Raw genomic sequence first — 20,445 nt, 5'->3', positions numbered from 1 at the left:
CACAAGCACTGTGATTTGGTATTAATCAACATTTGTAAAGGGAGGAGATAAAATCTAGCAACTTACCTCATTGAATCTAGTAATAGTTTTTCCTTTAATCACGTCCCATATGAAAGCTCCGTTGCGGGAAGTTGCACCTGCGATGCAGTTTAGGTCACCTTAAAGTTAAAAGGATATTAAAAAGTTGTTGTGAAGCAAATATCCCTCACCTTTAAAATATTTCAAAAGGGCTTACGGAGATTTAAAGTAAATGAGAGTTTACAGGAATAACTCCCTGAAAGTGCCAGCATACTTTTAATCTTGTATCTGAAATGAGGGAGATGGAGCTGACTAATATTTAAGGTAAATGAGAAATATTGTGTATAACATAAAATGCTGGAAAACATCAAAAGATCAGCCAGCATCTGTGGAGAGAGAAACAGTCAATCAGAATCAGATTTATTATCATTGTCTTGTATGACATCAAATTTGTTGTTTTGCAGCAGCAGTACAGTGCAAGGACATAAAATTACCATAAATTACAAAATAAATGAATAGTGCAAAAAGGAACAATGAGGTAGTGTTCATGGGTTCAGGGACCGTTCAGAAATCTGATGGCGGAGGTGAAGAAGCTGTTCCTGAATCATTGAGTGTGGGTCTTCAGACTCCTGTATCTCTTCCCTGATGGTAGTAACAAGAAAAGGGCATGTCCCGGAGGGTGAGAGCCCTTAATGATGGATGCCGCCTTCTTGAGGCGCCGCCTTCTTGAGGCACCGCCTCTTGAAAATGTCCCGTGATGGAGCTGGCTGAGTCTATAACCCTCTGCTGCCTCTTATGATCCTGTGCACTGGAGCCTCCATACCAGGCGGTGATGCAACCAGTCTGAACACCCTCCACTGTACATCTCTAGAAATTTGTAAGAGTCAACATTTCAGATCTGCTACCCTTTATCAGAACCTGCAGACCCAAAATGTTGACTGTTTCTCTTCCCACAGATGCTATCTGATCTGCTGAGTTTTCCCCCACATTTTCTGTGTTTATTTCAGATTTCCAGCATCTGAAGCATTTTTTTTTATTTTCATTTTGCATCAGTGTGTTGTGTTGTAGATGATGATTTAAATATTGATACAATGCACTTTTGATGTGAGATAGATTCAAGGACAGGATTTTCGTGTATTTAATTGAAGGATACAAAACAGAAGGAAACCAGTCAGCCCAGCATAGCAGAGATGGCACTTCGAAAGAACTATACCCGCTCCCATCCTTTGTATTATCACCTTAAAATGTTCTCTTGCGAATATTTATTTATCTTGCTTTTGAAAGACACCACTAAATGTGCTCTCATCACCCTTTCAGAATGCACATTCTGTAGCACAATAACACACTGATTAATGTTGTTTTCCAAATGTCATCTTTGGTTTTTCAACTAATCATCCTCGGGTTACTCATTCTGCGCTCACTGTGAACAGTATCCCCTAAGCTCTAAACTAAGCTCTAAGCTCATTTACTCTTTCAAAATCCATAATAACCCTGAACATCTCTATTAAAGCATCCTCTAACCTGCTCTGCTCAGAACAAACGCACTTTCTCGGGACTCACAACTGAAGAACCACAGTTGTAATTATTCTTTGGAATGCTTCAATCATTTCCTTTCAATATGTCTGTGTCCTGTGTTGTGTTGGAATAACAACTCCTCACATAGAACATGTCTATTAGAGCAGGATTAGGTCAGACAGCATCTCTGGTCTACAGCACCACAGCTGATCCAATCTTGACCTCAATTCCACTTTCCTGTCTGATATCTTTAACCCTTGATTTCCCCACTGTTAAAAAATCTATCTCATCCTTGAATATACAAGTTGGTTAGCACTCATAGCTCCCTGAGGTAGGGACCTCAGAAGATTCAAAGTCCTCTGAGACAATAACTTCCTCCTTGTCTTAAACAATGAATCCCTCACTCCCAGACTACATCCCTTGTTCTAGATTCCCTTCAGCGGGATCATCTCCTCACTATCTACCTAATCAAGCTCCTCAGAATGTGTCTATTTCAATAAGATCACCTTGCATTCTTAAAATCCCAAAGATTATGTGCTCACTATACTCAATCAGAATCAGAATCACATTTATTATCACCATCTTATATGACGTGAAGTTTGTTGTTTTGCGGCAGCAGTACAGTGCAAAGACATAAAATTACTGTAAATTACAAAATAAATAAATAGTGCAAAAAAAAAAGGAACAACGAGGTAGTGTTAATGGGTTCATGGACCGTTCAGAAATCTGATGGCGGGGGGGGGGGGTGGGGGGGGAAGAAGCTGTTGCTGAATCATTGAGTATGGGTCTTCAGACTCCTGTACTTCCTCCCTGATGGCAGTAATGAGAAGAGGGCATGTCCCGGATGGTGAGGGTCCTTCATGATGGATGTTGCCTTCTTTTCTTTTAGGTAACCCCCTCATCTTAGGAGTCAATCTAGTGTCTCACACTCTGTCTTTCCATTGAGCTTTAGAATCTTAAAACCGAAAGTCTTGACACCAGCTCATCACTTTTTTCCTGAGTTGTGTAGTCTTTCTAAGAATTTTTTGTAACACTGGGGATTGTCGTGTGATTGCAATTCATCTGAACTTTTCAATGGGTTAGCATGAAGCTGAAATGGGGGAGTTGTTCCAATGGGGAGAGATTGATACAATTAGTGTATACTCGATGGAATTTGGAAGAATGAGAGATGAATTCACTGAGACATAGGATTATGAAGGATTGATGTTGAGACATTGTTTCGTCAGGCTGAGCTATCTAAAATTGGGGAGCATAGTTGAGGAATAAGGGGTCAGTCACTTAGATCTGAAATGAGAAGATATTTCTTTACAGTGAGAGTTTGAAGTCTCTGCCTCAGCAACCATTGAGTATATTTAAAGCTGAGATTGATAGGTTTTGGACACTTAGGTAATGAGAGAACTTGAAGGTCAGATGGGAAAATCTTGAGGCAAAGGATTAGATGCGGTCATTGCCCGGTGGAACAGGTTCAAGGTCGTATGTGGACCACACCTGCTCCTGTTTCTAATGCTGGTTTGCTTTTAGGACAATGTAATGAAGCTTTAATAGCCTTGACTCACTGCTCCCTATGTGTACTAGGTATGTGTATTTAGCATCAATCAGCATTCACAAATGCCAGCAACACAAAAAGTGCTGGAGGAACTCATTGGGAGAGGCAGCATCGATGGAGGGAAATGAGGTTGAGACCCTTCATCTGGACTGGAAAGGAAAGAGGGGAGAAGCCAGTATGAAGAGGTGGGGGGATGGGGTGGAACAAGAGCTGCCACCTTCACAAATGCCATCCACGATTTCTTACCTGGAGCCCACGACAGGGAGTAGATGACTCCCTCATTACCAGGTGAAGTGTAAACTGCTGTCAAGGTGTTTATATCCCACACTTTAATGGTTCCATCAAATGATGCTGTGGCTAGAAGGTTGGGGTCATCCGGTTTAAACTTACAGTCGAAGATTGTTTCCACGTGACCCTTGAATAACAACATAAAAGTAAGACTGGTTTCGGCATCTGTTGGCCTTTTCCAGATACCATATCTCTAGAATCATTTGCCTATTGACCAATGCAACACTAAGGCAGTCTGAAAATGGATAAATCTCTCTTACAGCCTACCAAATCTCTCAAGAAGTTCCATTTCTTGGCTCCCATGTCATACAGGCCCACACCGCCATCCATAAAGCAACAAACGGCGTGCCCAGGAGGCAGGGAAAAGGCTTGGTTTTGAGAGAGGGTTGGAGGAGGTATGGCTTCACTGGTCGACGATGTGTGGTGGTTCTTGGATGGTGAATGTGCAGAATAGCCTGAAAAGGACAAGAAGGAAAATGGTTTCTAACACGTTTTTAAAATACCAGTTTTTCACCTACAGCAGATCAATAGGGCACCAAGTTTCTTAATAATCCCCATTAATTGGCATTTATGCACATTATTGGATAGGTTGTGGGCAGTGTTATCCTTAAAATCTTTGGTCATGATTTTCTTCATCATACTTGCAGAGATACTTTACTTTTCTTGTTACACATCTCATCTAAAAATGAAAAGCAAAACAATTTTGTTTTAATTATTCACGGATGTGTTGGTGAGAACCAGCATTTAATCCCCGTCCCTAATGTGTGGTGGCAGTGTAGTGGTTAGCATAACGCTATTACAGCGCCAGCGACTTGGGTTCAATTCCCGCTGCTGCTGTAAGTAGTTTGCACATTCTCCCCGTGTGTCTGCGTGGGTTTCCTCCGGGTGCTCCACTTTCCTCCCACATTTGAAAGACATACACGTTAGTAAGTTGTGGGCATGTTATTTTGGTGCCGGAAGTGTGGCGAGGCAGGCTGCCTCCAGCACATTCTCAGTAATGCAAAAAGATGCATTTCACTGTGTGTTTCGATGTACATGTAACTAATAAATAAATATTAAGTTAAGCACGTTAAGCTATTTCACCAGGCAGTTACAGTAAGAGTCAACTTCATTACTGGATCTAGAGTCACATATAACCCAGACAGGGTAAGGATGATGTATTTCCTTCCCTGAAGGGAACTCGAGAATCAGATAGGTTGTTACATCAGTCTGGTAGTTTCATGGTTGCCAGAGGAAGCTGTAGAGTCAGCTATGTACAATTACAATGTTTTAAAGACATTTGGACAGTATATGGAAAGAAGAGGTTTAAGGGGACAAAACACGGGCAAACGGGACTAGCTCGGATAGACACCTTGTTCGGCATAGATGAGTTGGGCTGAAGGGCCTGTTTCCGTGATGTATTGCTCTATGACTCTATAATGGTACAAGCCTTTTGTTTTATTTAGTTGGTTGAATGTAAAATTCCCAGATACCATGATGGGTTTTGAACTCGCATATCTAGAATGACAGTCTAGGACATTTAAGATAAGGTATCTTTATTAGTCATATGTACATCAAAACACACAGTGAATGCATCTTTTGTGTACGGTGTTCTGGGGACAGCCTGCAAGCGTTGCCACGCTTCCGGCGCCAACATAGCATGCCCACAACTTCCTAACCCGTACCTCTTTGGAATGTGGGAGGAAACCGGAGCACCCAGAGGAAACCCATGCAGTTCACCAGAAGAACGTACAAACTCCTTACAGACAGTGGCTAGAATTGAACCCGGGTCGCTGGTGCTGTAATAGCATTACGCTAACTGTTACACTACCGTGCCTGGATCCTAATTCACAATGCTAAAATGTGCTTAAGCTGTTGAATATGTTATGATATTGATAAATAACGTTCTTGTACTTATTTGAAAAGCAGCTTTTATAACTGAATGATGTTTAATTTTCCAGTTGCTGTGCGATGATCCATGGTTGATTCATAGAGCGCAGAAATCAGCCCACCAAGTCTGCACTGACCATGATTTACACTAATCTCACTTTTTAACAACAGGCCATGGTAATTTCTCCTCACATTCTCTGCATATTTTACCACCCATCTACACCCTAGGGTTATCTTACAGTAACCAATTAACCCACCAACTTGCATGTCTTTGGGATGTGGGAGGAAACAAGAATACAGGGAAACCCATTTGGTCACAGGGAGAATATGTAAACTTCACACAGGCAGCACCAGAGTCAAGAGTGACCCTAGGCTGCAGGAGCTGTGAGGCAGCAGCTCGAGTAGCTGTGCTACTGTTCCACCTCCAGTTCTTTAAGAAGCACAACACATTTTCTTTTGCACTCCAGCTCTCTGCCTTCCTCCATTCTGCTTTATGTGTTCTTCTGCAACCTGCACATTATCAGGGTCCCAGTCAATGCAAGAATCCTTTATTGATTACTTTGTTTTCAATACAGTTTATGTGTATGTTGCTGGCAACTCCTGTATTTACCATCCATCCTTGTTTCCAGGGTAGGGGAGCCTAAAACTAGAGAGCGTAGGTTTAAGGTGAGAGGGGAAATAGTTAAAGGGTATCTGAGGGGCAAGTTTTTCCACACAGAAGGCGTTGGGTACATGGAGCGAGCTGCCAGAGTAAGTGTTAGAGGCGGGAACAATTACAATGTTTAAAAGGATTCTAGACAGGTTGAGAGGGTTATGGGCCAAACACAGGCAAATGGGACTAAATCAGGAAGGCAACTTGGTCGGCATGAATGAGTTGGGCTGAAGGGCCTGTTTCCGTGCAGCATAACTCTATGAATCTCCATGAATCTATGAATCCATGAGAAGGTGCTGTTTGAACCACTGCAGTTCTTCTGGCCAAGATATTCCCAGGATGTTGTTTGGGAGTATTTGGACTGACGTTGACTGAACTTCATCCTATCTGACCACAGGGTTTCCACACAACTGAAAGAACTAACAACGTTCTGATGCTACTAATTTCTCAGTCCCTGCTGCTGTGGATTCGAGCCTAACCTATGCTTGATGCATCTGGTGCGGGCAGCATTACGTAAGGTCTCCAACCTCAACATTAACTCGGTTTCTCTTTGCACAGCTGCTACTTGACCTGGTGTTTCTGGCATTTTCTTTTCTCGTTGCCAATTCTCCGCTACTCACTGATAATCATAATTGCTGCTTGTTACACATCAAAATTAGGAAACATGATTGTGTCAGTATGGGCCCCCAATGCCACAAGTATCCTGATCCAGTTAAAACCAACTTGCACATTGAACACATGCTGTTGTACTGCTGCATAGTAGTTGGTAGGGATCTGTGAGGGTACCTTTACTAAAGAAATAAAAGACTGCAGATGCTGGAATCTAGATGAAAAACACGATGATGCTGGAGGAACTCAGCAGGCCAGGTCCTGAAGAAGAGTCCTGACCCAAAATGTTGACCGCCTGCTTTTCTCCACGGATGCTGCCTGAGCTGCTGAGTTCCTCCAGCATCATCATGTCTTTACCCTTACTAAAGTGTCGGCATTGTTTCTTGCTGAGTTTCATAGAGGAAGACTGATCCCTGAACACTCTGGGCTGAAATGGTGTCTTGATAGCCCTTCTTCCTCCTATTCTCTTTGCAGCTTTATTCACTCCTGATCCAGGGTGCTAAGTGTGTGGAGTTTGCACATTTTCCCTGTGACCACGTGGGTTTCGTCCAGGTGCCAGGCCAGAGCTAGTTTGTGCAGAAACCTTGGAGTCAGGATAAAGTATTTGAGCAACTGTAGTATCTTCTTTCTCTCTAGACACCCTGAGAGAATCCTAGCAAGTGTCAATCACTCGTGCAATCTCAGCAACACCAGGTGGAAAGCAATCAGCAACTAAGTTGATGATCTGTTTGAGTGGTACAGCATTGCTGCATGAGGTAGCTGAAGCATTGAGCTCTGAAGTTACAGTGGAGATATCAATACTGCAGGTCCTGACAGATGGTATTCTAACCCCTCACCAATGTGGAATCCAGTCCAGCTTGCAGAATTAATGAGCATGTATGTGCACAAATTTTGGATCTGGAACAGCAGCCATAGCTTTCAAAAATTACATGTTTCAGAATCAAGATTGCCTTTATGCCCTGTGAAATCTCAATGTATTGACTCCAGAATCTTTACAGTCATAGAGTCATAGAATCATACAGCATAGAAAGAGGACCTTCGACCCATACCATGCATGCCGACCATCTATACTAGTCCCATCCACCAGCACTTGGACCATAGCCTTCGATGCCTTGGCAGTTTCGGTGCTTGTCCAGGTACTACTTAAATGATCTGTGGGTCTCTGCCTCCACCAAACCCTCAGGCAGTGTGTTCCCTTCACACTCACCAACTTTTATCGATGCACCATAGAAAGCATTCTATTTGGATGCATCATGGCTTGGTATGGCAACTGCTCTGCCCAGGACCCAAGAAACTGCAGAAGTTGTGGACACAGCCCAGCACGTCACGGAAACCAGCCTGACCTCTGTGGACTCTGTCTATACCTCTCGCTGCCTTGGAGAAGACCCCACCCACCCGGGTCATTCTCTCTTCTCTCCTCTCCCATCAGGCAGAAGATACAGGAGCCTGAGGGCACATACCACCAGGTTTAAGGACAGCTTCTATCCCATGGTGATGACTATTGAATGGTTCCCTTATACGATGAGATAGACTCTTGACCTCACAATCTACCTTGTTATGACCTTGCACCTTATTGTTCCCTGTAACTGTGACACTTTATTCTGTTATTGTTTTTACCTGTACTACCTCGATGCACTCTGTACTAACTCAATGTATCTGCACTGTGTAATGAATTGATCTGTACAAACAGTATGCAAGACAAGTTTTTCACTGCACCTCGGTACAAGTGGCAATAATATACCAATACCAAAGAGTGGATGTGGAGAGGATGTTTCCAGTAGTGGGAGAGTCTAGGACCAGAGCGCACAGCCTCAAAAGCGAAGATGTCCCTTTAGAATAGAGAGGAGGGGGAATTTCTTTGGCCAGAGGGTGGTGAATCTGTGGAATTCATTGCCACAGATGGCTGTGGAGGCCAAGTCATTGGGTATATTTAGAGCGGAGGTTGATTAGTAATGGTGTCAAAGGTTACAGGGAGAAGGCAGGAGGATGAGGTTGAGAAGGAAAAATAAATTGGCCGTGATCAAATGGCAGATTAAACTCGAAGGAGCAGAATTAGGCCATTTGGCCCTATGTCTTGTGGTCTAACTGCAGAGAGTTGTGGACACAGCTCAGCACATCATGAAAACCAGCTATGGACAGACTGTCTACACCTCGGTAAAGCAGCCAAAATAATCAAAGACCCCACCCACCCTGGACATTCTCTCTTCTCCCCTCTCCCATCAGGCAGAAGATGCAAAAGCCTGAAAGCACGTACCACCAGGCTCAAGGACAGCTTCTGTCCTGCTGATATAAGATTATTGAATGGTCCCCTTGTACGATAAGATGGACTCTCTACCTCGTTATGGCCTTGCACCTTATTGTCTGTCTGTAACTGTAACACTTTATTCTGCATTCTGTTATTGTTTTCCCCAGGAATACCTCAATGCACTGTTGGAATGAAATGATCTGCATGGATAGCATGCAAGACAAAGTTTTTCACAGTACCTCAGTACATGTGACAATAATAAACCAACACCGATAATCATTCTTACCAATTAACGTATCCATGCCCCATGAATTTTGACTCCTAAGCTAAGGGAAATAGGTCCTTTCCATCTGCTGTAGGGTAACTCCTTAACGTACCCTCTTGATAAAAGAGCCAACCCAGCTGTGAATGAGACTCATAAGAAGTTTACAATGAATCAGTTGCACCTTGTCCATGGTGAATAGAGCCCCACACCATGATAACAGGATCTTTGGCCCACTGTGTCCATGTCAACGTTCAAACATCTATTTACACTAATTACATTTTTTTCATTCTCCCTGCGTTCCTATCCGTCCTTCAACATAAATCGGCACTCTCAATGTCCAATTAACGTACCATTATGGAATGAAACTTGAACACAGAGGAAACCTATCTGGAATTCTTTGCCGCTGAGGGTGGTGGAGGGCAGTTCATTAGACTTATGTAATGTTGAGAGAGAGATAAATATTTTAAAGATCGAGGAATTGAGGGTTATGGGGAAATGGCACAGAAGAGGAGCTGAGTCTGGTGTAGATCAGCCATGATCATCTTGAATGGCGGGGCAGGCTTAAGGAGCTGAGTGGCTTTCTTCTGGGTCACTGGAGCTGTGAGGAAGCTGCTCTACTTACACTGATGCCTTCCACTGGGTTAATAGTTACACTGGATACTCAGAAATACTGATTAGTGTATATAGATGCTTGATGTTCTCCACGGTCGATGGGCTGAAAGATTCCACATTGTATGACTGTGTGATTCTATGACTCAATGACTAATAATTCTAATGAGCCAACAGAGAAAAACAAAATAAATTAATTTTAAAGGAGAATTATTTAACATGTATTCATTACACAGCAATACACATTTTTGTTATAAAATTGCACTTAACAGGTTCTGTATATATTACATTTGAATTTGATCCAGTGTTACTTTAGACTGTGTTAAACTTCATAAATTTTATCGATCAACATCCCAAAACTTAACAGAGGCCACAATATTTTCTTTCAAATTGTTACCTACATTTTTTCTTTGGTGAGGAATTCAGCACATGTAAAGCGTGAAACCCTGTTTTCTTCAACTTGAAATTATCTATTGGCGTTGTTCTTGAGACGTTCCATATACGCAGGACCCCGACTTGGGAATCTGATAATCAGAGGGAGGAAGACAGGAGAATGAGAACCAGGAAAGCAACATAAAGAGCTCTTCGTTACTCTCTCAGTTTTAAACCACCAGCCAAACAAGCTGGTCACTGACACCATGGGGACATGAACAAGATATGCTGGGTGCAGCCAGTTTTTGCAGTGAATGAATGAGGCGATTTCAGATAGAGTATTATAGCATGGAAGCAGGCCCTTTGGCCCAACTCATCCATGCCGACCATGGTGCCCACTTAAACTAGTCCCATTTGCCCAAGTTTGGCCCACATCCCTCTAAACCTTTCCTATCCATGTACCTGACTAACTGTCTTTTAAATGCTGTCATTGTCCCTGCCTCAACTACTTTCTCTGGCAGCTCGTTTCATATACGCACCACCCTCTGAGTGAAGAAGTTGCCCTTCAGGTCCCTTTTAAATCCTTCCCCTCTCACCTTAAACCTATGCCCTCTAGTTTTTGGTTCCCTTTCCCTAGGAGAAAAGACATCTGCCACCTATGCCACCAAAAATCTTTTTGGTGTTTTTTTTCCCCCCAACTTTTTCATTTCATTCTGTAAATCAACTTTTGCCTTAATTTCGAAATTATGAAGACATCCACCATCTCAGGGCACCCTGAATTATTTTACATTCAAAAGAACACTTTCAGACTCCATTCACTGGTGGAACAGCAGGGTCCCACAAACATTAATGAGATCATCTGTTTTCTAGGGATATTGGTTGAGATATTAATAGTGACCTTGATAATAGAGGGAAAGTCCCTGCTGGTCTTTAAACTGACCATGCTATCTATGACACTCAATTAAAGAAGCAGATAGGTGCTCCGTCTAACGTCTCTTCTGAAAGACTACATAGCACTCCTTCAGTGGTCTCAGTGACAGCCTAGGTATTTGTGCTCTCCAGAGCTGGATGTTAACCACAATCTTCTGATTTCAGCACATGTTCTATCCACTAAGCCACTTAATGTGAGTTAACTATTTTACATTCAAAAGAACACTTTCAGACTCCATTCACTGTGGGGCAGGCACGGTAGTGTAGCGGTTAGCGTGACACTATTACAGCACCAGCGACCCGAGTTCAATTCCAGCTGCTATCTGTAAGGAGTGTGTATGTTCTCCCTGCGTGGGTTTCCTACGGGTGCTCCAGTTTCCTCCCACATTCCAAAGACGTACGGGTTAGGAAGTTGTGGGCATGCTATGTTGGCGCCGGAAACGTGGCGACACTTGTGGGCTGCCCCCAGAACACTCTATGCAAAAGATGCATTTCACTGTGTGTTTCGATGTACATTCAATAAAGATATCTCATCTCATCAACTATGGAACAAATTTGAACTATTGTTCACACAATAAACTACATACATAATTAAACAGGTTGAGCCAGTTATGCAAGCACTTGCTCAAATACAGCCTAACTCATGTTGGACAAAACTATCTGAAGAGTGCACGTCCTGCCTTCTGACATCGGCCACCAAAATCAGGATCAAATTTATTATCACTGACGTATGAGGTGAAATTTGCCACTGCAAACTGAACTTCCGGCTGCACATCTTCTCTGATGCCAAGTTGGCATTCTCTCATCTCTGTAACATCACATGACTCTGCCCCATCTCAGTTCATCCTCTGATTGAACTCAAACCTATGCATTCCTTCCATTCCATCTTCCGCCACACATGAACTTGTGTTCGTCCAAAACACTGCTGTGCATATTCTTACCGGCACCAGGACCTGTGCTACAATTGTCCCCATTCCTGCTCATCCATCTGGCAACATCACAAGCTTAAAATTCTCATTCTTGTCAATCCTCTCCGAACCCTCACCATACCAATCCCTCCAGCACCACAACTCTTGTGGGGTACCAATGCTCTTCAATTCTGGTCTCTTATACACCTCTCATATAAATCACTCCTAATACTACTTAAATCTGAAATTCCCTCTCTAAGCATCTCTCTGCTCTCTTTTTCTCTCTCTCCGTCCCCATCTCTCCATCTCTCCTCTTCAAGCCCATCTTTTTGACCAAGCTTTCAGTTGTCTATGATCCCCTTTAACATTTTTCGGTGTCAATTTTGTTGGATTCCACTCCTGCCATTATTTTGGAAGAATAAAATGCAATGCACTTTCTAAATACAAGTCGCTGTTTGTCTCATTGGCTTCAGACACTCCTTCCAACCCTGTCTCTTAAAACTACTCCTGCCTCAGTTTCTCCCCTCAAAAAACTTTTCACTCCACGCTGACTTTCCCATTTGAAATACTCTGAGGAAGATTTTATTTGTGGGATGTGGGATTCGTGGGATGTGGATTTCACTGGCAAGGCCAGAATTTATTGTCCATCCCTAACTTTTGCTAACCTGAAAATTTAAAAAAAAGCCAAAGATGCTGGAAATCAGAAATAAAAACAGAGAATGTTGGAAACATACCCGATCTGTCCCACTCTTTAAAAACTACATCAGTCATAGAAGGTTTAAAAAACAATTAGCAAAAATGGGACTAGACAAAGAAGATTTCGATAAGCCAAAATAGTTTCTAAATTGTAACCAAATCCTCAAAGCATGTTTAACTACCAGATTATCAGTTAGTTTACTTAATGATAAAGGAAGTGAAGAGCCAAGCAAATAATAGAAAATTTTTTAACAGAATTAGCTTCCAAAGAAACCCATACTAGACAAGCCTCATGATTAATGTAATGTAACCAGATGTAATGCAATCAGATGCTGCCTGACCTGCCGGGTGTTTCCAGCATTTTCTGGTTTGTCATTGGTGAGTCTGGAGTCACAGATGGACTAAACAATGATGGCGGTTGTCCATCCCTGAAGGACATTAGTGAACCTGATATGTTTTTATAACAATCTTGGGGTTTTAAGGTCTTCCTTAATGTTACAATCTTTTTAATACCATATTTATTAAATTGCTTGGATCTAAGCTCCCTGGCTGCCATTGTGGGAGATCTGTTGAAGGTTCTGAACTTGAAACATTAGTCTGTTTCCGCAGATGCTGCCTGACCTGCTGAGTGTTTCCAACATTTTCCATCCTTGTCTCAGATTTTCAGCATTTATAAGACCATAAGATATAGGAGCAGAATTAGGCCATTTGACCCATCGAGTCTGCTACACCATTCAATCATGGCCGATTATTTTCAACCCCGTACTCCCCCCTTTCCCTTGTAACCCTTAACCCCCTTACCAATCAAGAAGCTATCAATCCCTGCCTTAAATACACCCAATAACTTGGTCTGCACAGCCCTCTGTGGCAATGAATTCCACAGAATCATCACCCTCTGGCTGAAAAAGTTTTAAAGGGATATCCCTTTATTCTGAGGCTGCACCCTCAGATCCTAGACTTTCCTACTAATGGAAACCCTCCCCACGTTCACTCTATCCAGGCCTTTCAGTATCCAGTAGGTTTCAATTTGATCCCTTCCCACCCTTCGGAACTCCATCCAGAGACATCAAACGCTCCTCATACATTAAGCCTTTTATCCCTGGGATCATTCTTGTGAACCTCCTCTGGACCCTCTCCAGGGCCAGTACATCCTTCCTTAGATACAGGGCCCAAAATTGCTCACAGTATTTCAAATGCAGTCTGATCAATGCCTCATAAAGCCTCAGCAATACATTCTTGCTTTTATGTTCTAGTCCTCTCAAAATGAGTGCTAACATTGCAATTGCCATCTTTACTGTCGACTGTGTTTTTGATTTGTGTTCTCTTTTGATTTTCTTTTGTCTTGCGTCCAGATCTTTAAGTCACTGAGTCACAGAGACACCCAGCATGGAAACAGGCCCTTCGGCCCACCAAGTCCGAGCCAACCCTCAACCGCACATTTACATTAATTCTGCATTAATCCCATTTTTAATTTTGTTTTTCCAATGACCTTTGGACACTAGTCTGGTAAATTAATCATTGTGCTAATTATTGACCAGGAATATCCATGTAAGGTCAGTGGAAGAGGGTCAATGGAACCCAATCCCAGAGGAGAGTTGGAATGACTACACTATGACTTCTGCTGATATCCTGTTGAAGTTACATCAGGCACAAGCCTGTTATGCTTAACCTTAATCTGTTGCCTCTCTGTGGATGCCACCATTCACCATCCAGTAACATCATCCACGTTAAGTATGCCATTACCATAAATCAGAAAAAAATGGTGTTTTGGGGAGTTTTTCGCTATTGACAATTTTATTCCTACCTCCAGTTATAAACATGCCTGGAGCGCTGGGAACCCAGGCCAAACACTGCACGGAAGCAGCTGCGCTGGGGAAACTGAAGGTGGTGATGCAGGACAGTGACTCTGAATCGACCAGGCGGATTCCATTGTGTAGATTGGCCACCAGCAGATAGTCAGTGGAGAGCGGATCCCACTCCAGAGCTGTGATCGGATCCTCTTCGTCCGTGCCCTCCAGGGATTCCGGCCTGAGCACGTGCTTCTGACTCTTGGTACCTGAGCGGAGAGGAGAAGTATAGGCGATTGTTTCTCATTGAGGAGCCTCGTTTGTACAAGACTGATTAGCAAAGATATCCTCCACATAGAATAATGGAATCACATAAGCATTATGGCAGACGAGGCCATTCAGCCCGTCAAATACATTCAGCCCTTTGTAGAGGCTATGGAGCAAGAGTGAAGGAATGGAACTGAATAAATTGCTCAACAATTTATTCAGTCCCATAGTCCAACTAGTGAATATTCTCCCTATCCCAATCTTTTTTGAAATCCCTGTCAGACTCTGTTTATGCCACTTTTACACGGTAGTGTAGCAGTTAGTGTAACGCTATTACAGCGCCAGTGACCCAGGTTCAATTCTGGCCTCTGTCTGTAAGGAGTTTGTACGTTCTCCCCGCGTCTGTGTGGGTTTCCTTCAGGTGCTCCGGTTTCCTCCCATATTCCAAAGACATACAGGTTAGGAAGTTGTGGGGCATGGCTATGTTGGTGCCGGAAGTGTGGCGACACCTGCGGGCTGCCCCAGGGACATTCTCAGTAACGCAAAAGATGCATTTCATTGTGTATTTCAATGTACATGTGACTAAATATATCTTAATAGCCAGACAAATAATTTTCCTTCAAAGTTCTTATCCCATTCATTTTGAAGCCCATATTGGACTCATTTCCACCACCTTTACAGTGAGTTCCCTACCATCAGCATATCTGGTATAAAGTTTTTTCCTCAGCAACCCTCTGAGCCTTTTGCTGTGACTTTAAATTTATGTTGATGGCCCTTGAACCATCTACCAATGCAAAGACTTTCTCTGTAATCTCACTGTCATAGAACACAATATGGCTTCCTATCTTCACCAATACTTATTACAAGAACAAGAATACAAGAAAAAAGGAGCAGTAGTCATCCACTCGGCCCCTCGAGCCTGCCCCACCATTCAATATGCTTATGGCTGACATACGCAGGCCTTAACTCCTCTTCTGTACCTGTTCCCCATGACACTCAATTACTCGATCTTCCAAATAGTTATCTATCTCCACCTTAAATATACCACTGAACTCAGGGGCAGAGAATTCCAGAAATTTACTACTCTCTGAGAGAAGAAATTTCTACGCACCTCAGTTTTAAATGACCGGTCCCTTATATTGTAGCTGTCCCCTTGTTTGTGACTCTCCCACTAGTGAAAACATCTCAACATCTACCCTGTCAAGCCTCCTTAGGATCTTGTATGTTTGAGTAAGGTCATCCCTCATTCTTCTAAACTCCAAGGAATACAGACCCAAACTGTCCAGCCTCCCCTGATTGGACAGCCCTCTTATTGCAGAAATTAGTCCAGTGAATATCCTTTGAACTGACTCCAGTGCTACAATATCCTTTTTAGGTAAGGGGGACAAAAACTGTGCAAGCAGTCCAAGTGTGATCTCACCAACACCCTGTACAACTGTAGCAAAACCTCCTTATTCAAACTCCAACCCCCTTGCAATAAAGACAACATGACGTTTGCCTTGTTAACTACTTTTTGGACCTGCCTTTTTGTGATTCATGTACTAGGACACCTAGATCGCTCTGAACACCTACATGCAGTCTCCTTTCATTTGGAAAATAATCTGCCTTTTGATTCCTCTTACTGAAGCGTGTGACCTCACTCTCCCCCACGTTAAAATCCATTTGCCAGACATCGACGCAATCACTCAATCTATGTGTGTCCCATTGGAGAATCACAATGTCCTTGTCACTACATGCCCTTCCACCTATTTTCGTGTCATTATCAAACTTGGAAACCTTGGATTCAGATCCGTCCTCTTGGTCATTAATGTAAATAGTAAACAACTGAGGGCTAAGAACCAATTCCTGGAGTACTTCACTAGTTCCATCCATCCAGCCTGAAAAGGACTCATTTATTGTAATTCCTTATTTTTCTATGTGACAGCCAGTTTTCAATCCATGCTCACACACTTCCTCCAATATATTGTGCTCTTAATTTATGCACCAGCCTCTTATGTGGCACCTTGTCAAATGCCTTCTAAAAATCTAAATACCCCACATCTACAGGTTCCCCCACTATCAACTGTCTCTGTCATATCTTCAAAGAATTCAAGCAAATTTGTCAAATATTTACCTTTCATCGAACCAAATTGACTAGGTTTGATTATATTCAGCTTTCCTAAATGTGTAGTTGTTTCCTCTTTGATTATTGACTCCAGCATCTTACAAACAATTGATGTTAAACTAAGTGGCCTGTAGTTCCCCAGCTTCAGTCTTCCTTTTTGAACAATCATCAGTGCTCCTTCACCCATTCATTCATTAATGGCTGAACAAATATAAAAGGATTCAGGGAGAGGATGAATCAGCCTTATTTTCTCTCTGACAGAGAGGAAAATAAAACAGGTGAAATTGGATGGTGTAGAGGTGCCATCGCCTCCCTGCATGAACCATGATGACCTTCACATCTCCTTCTTTCATTCCCACTTAGACCATTGCTAACTGTCCCAAGCTGACACATACAGATTCTCCCTATTGGAGGCTGTGACAGTGGTGACAGCCATTGATTAAAGGAGACCAGACCAGAATTAAAGGAGTAGAATATTTGTTCATTGACTGAGTTATCTTGTAAACATGCACAACTGGTTATGTCAAACACCGGGACTTACCAGGCTGAAAGATGGACAGGCTCCCATCTGTGTGTCCAAAAACCACCTTCCCTTTCTTTCTAGGATGCCACCTGAACAGACAGATGTCTGACAGGAAGCTGTGTGCCTCCTTATGGACTGCAACCCCACAGTCTGGTCCAGAGATAGTCCAGATGTACAATGGACCTCGGTGAGAGACAAATGCCACCGCCTCACCCGAGTTCCAACACCAACTGAGGGAAGCAGGAATCCCTAGCAAGCAAGCAAAACAAGTTAAAATGTCCTTGCAAAGCACTGGTTTACTACTCCAACACAAAAGGCAGATTATAACAGAATAACATAAATTAAATGTTAGTGTGAGCAAAAAACAAACTGCTGGAGGAACTCAGCAGGTCAGGCAGCATCAGTGGAGGGAAATGGACAATCAACGTTTCAGGTCAAGACCCTTCATCTGGACTGTTAGTGTTACTGGATTCAAGGTATTTTCTCAAAATAATATTTGGTATACAGGCACTAAAAAATTAGCTTGTCACACCATATGACGTAAGATTAAAGTGTAGAGTATTGTAAAGTGCAGTGTGATTCAACAGGACTTTTGTCAGATAGCTGTGAGTTCAAATCCCAATCAAGATACTTAATTCTAAAAATTTGTGCTGACACATTACCTGAGGAAGTTGTGGAGGAAGAGACTTTAACAATGTTGAATAAGTATCCAGATGAGCACTTGAATCGCCAAGGCATTCAAGGTTATGGAGCAAGTGCAGGTAAATGGGATTATGTTGTAATCATATATGTGGGTATTTGATGGTCGTCAGGGACACAGTGAACCAAAGGGCCTGTTTCTGTATGACTCTAGGATTTTAGTCTAATGCTGTAGCAGAGGAGTGCTACACTGTCAATGCTGCTGCTTTTTGGCTGAAATGTTAAATCTTCTCTCCTAGGTAGATATGAAAACATTCCATGCTACTATGCTGAAGGAGAATAGGGGAACTAACCCTGCTATCAGTACTTATGCTTCAGTCAACATTTCTCAAGCAGATCCTTGGGGTGACTATCACCTTACTGGTTGTGGGAGCTTGTTGTTGTACAGACTGATGTTTCCTGCAACAGCACAACAGTTCAAAATTACATAGACACAAAGTCATTTGAGGCATTCCTCTCTTTCCCAATTCTGATGGGAGGATCTTTGACCTGGGAGGTTAACTCTGTTTCTCTTTCCACAGATGATGCCTGACCTGCTGAGCGTTTCCAGCATTTTTTGGGTTATATTTCAGATTTCCAGCACCTGCAGGTTTTTGTTTTGTTGATTTTCATACAGAAGCGCGAATGTTTCTTCTGGTACCTTTGGTGTTGTCCAGTCTCGCTATCACCTTCTGTTCCGCCACATTCCAAATAATGACAAGGTTGTCCGCACTGGCACTGGCGAAGGTGTCGGGGCTGTGAGGGCACCAAGAGATGGCCGTGATAGTCTTCTTGTGCTCAGACATGATCGCATGGAGCTTGAATTCGTTGTACCTGTGATCGAGCTGAATCACACCACAAAGCAAAATTAGACAGCAACTTTTACAGGGAATAATTAATAGCTGAAATTTCACTCTTTCGTGTTCTTAGGTTCAAGAGAGTATGCAGTAAATACATAGATAAATGCAAAGTCTGGATTTAGCATGATTTTTCTGGAAAAAAATTGCAATAAGGTAGAAAAGCCTCACAGCTATCTAATCAGTATTATTACTGCAGATTAAAGAACTGTATAAGGATACCTATCTCTACTGAAGAACTAAGGATGAGAAGGCCAGCATCAGTCACTGCACGTCAATCACCCTGGTTACCAGCAGCATGAACAGGAATCATTGCACCTTACCAATTAACCCAACAGGAATTACACACCATCAATGACAAGACTTTACTTCTATTCTTGTAAAGCATAGGTTAGGAGGAAAATAGTGACTTTGAGCTAATGATTCCCAGAACATTCCAATACCAGCAGTTTTCCCACGTTGGAAATAATTAATAAAGAGTACTTGCTATGAGTCATAAAGTCATGGAGTCTTACAGAATGCAAACAGGCCCTTCGGCCCAACTGGTCCATGTTGACTGTGTTGCCCAGCGAGTCATTCCCATCTGCCTGTGTTTGGCCCATAGCCCTCTAAACCTCTCCTATCCACGTACTTATTTAGATGGCTTTTAAACGTTGCTAATGTGCCCTCCTCAACCTCTATTTCTGGCAGCTCATTCTGAAAACACACAACCCTTTGCATGAAGAAGCTGCCCCTGATGTTCCTTTTAAATCTCTCGCCTCTGATCTTAAACCTATGCCCTCTTGTTTTTAGCAGCCCCTCCCTGAGAAAAAGACTACGTGTTTTCACCCTGTCTCTGCCCCTCACAATCTTATGTACCTCTATCAGGTCACTGCTCAATTTCCTATGTTCCAGAGGACAAAGTCCTAGTCTACGCAACCTCTCCTTGTAACTCAGGCCCCCAAGTCCAGGCAACATCCTGGTAAATCTCTTCTGCAATCTTTCTAGTTTGACAACATCTTTCCTATAACAGGGTGATCAAAACTGTACACAATACTCCAAGTGATGCCTCACCAACGTCTGTCTGCAACATAACTTCTCAACTCCTACACTCCTTATCATCACATCATATCACTACTTTACAACACTGAAGGTTCCTTTGCACTGGGACCAGAGCGACTGATACCCAGTGGTCCAGAATTTGCACTATTTACAATACAATATCAGGCATGGTAGTGTAGTGGTTAGCATAACGCTATTAAAGCGCCAACGACCTGGGTTCAATTCCAGCCGCTGTCTGTAAGGAGTTCATACATTCTCCCCGTGTCTGCGTGGGTTTCCTCTGGGTGCTCTGGTTTCCTCCCACATTCCAAAGATGTACAGGTTAGGAAGTTGTGGGCATGCTATATTGGTGCCGGAAGCGTGGTGACACTTGCAGGCTGCTCCCAGAACACTCAACGCAAAAAGATGCATTTCACTGTTTGTTTTGATGTACATGTAACTCATAAAGCTACCTTATCTTATTTATTCTACTATCTCATGAGCTTGACAAGAAGCCACTGGTACATCTTCTGCAAAAGCAAAATATTTTATATACTGGAAGTCTGAAACAAAAACAGAAGTTGCTGAAATACTCAGCAGGTCAGGCATCATTCAGTGGAAAGAGAAAAGGGGTTAATAGTTCATATCAATGATGCATCTGAACCGGAAGAAGTTAGAGATGCAATA

At 42.7% G+C, this 20,445-nt stretch overlaps 1 protein-coding gene across 6 annotated transcripts in view; it reads right to left on the bottom strand.

Annotated features, from left to right (window-relative positions):
- wdr17 (WD repeat domain 17) overlaps positions 1 to 20,445 on the bottom strand; it is a 118,588-nt gene that overhangs the window by 71,218 nt on the left and 26,925 nt on the right. For all 6 annotated transcript variants that reach the window (XR_007956654.1, XM_052020198.1, XM_052020200.1 and 3 more), the window contains 7 exons: positions 18,543 to 18,726; positions 17,222 to 17,452; positions 14,327 to 14,578; positions 10,018 to 10,140; positions 3,635 to 3,822; positions 3,326 to 3,494; positions 67 to 158 (listed from right to left, as the gene is read on the bottom strand). Coding sequence is in view for 5 of the 6 variants with exons in the window: in XM_052020198.1 (XP_051876158.1) it covers positions 67 to 158; positions 3,326 to 3,494; positions 3,635 to 3,822; positions 10,018 to 10,140; positions 14,327 to 14,578; positions 17,222 to 17,452; positions 18,543 to 18,726 (1,239 nt within the window). In the remaining variant the exon portion in view is untranslated. The remainder of the gene's footprint in view (positions 1 to 66; positions 159 to 3,325; positions 3,495 to 3,634; positions 3,823 to 10,017; positions 10,141 to 14,326; positions 14,579 to 17,221; positions 17,453 to 18,542; positions 18,727 to 20,445) is intronic.

Source organism: Pristis pectinata, chromosome 7 (assembly GCF_009764475.1).
Source record: "Pristis pectinata isolate sPriPec2 chromosome 7, sPriPec2.1.pri, whole genome shotgun sequence".
Taxonomy (NCBI): Eukaryota; Metazoa; Chordata; class Chondrichthyes; order Rhinopristiformes; family Pristidae; genus Pristis; species Pristis pectinata.
This window is presented reverse-complemented; position numbering and strand designations above follow the sequence as displayed.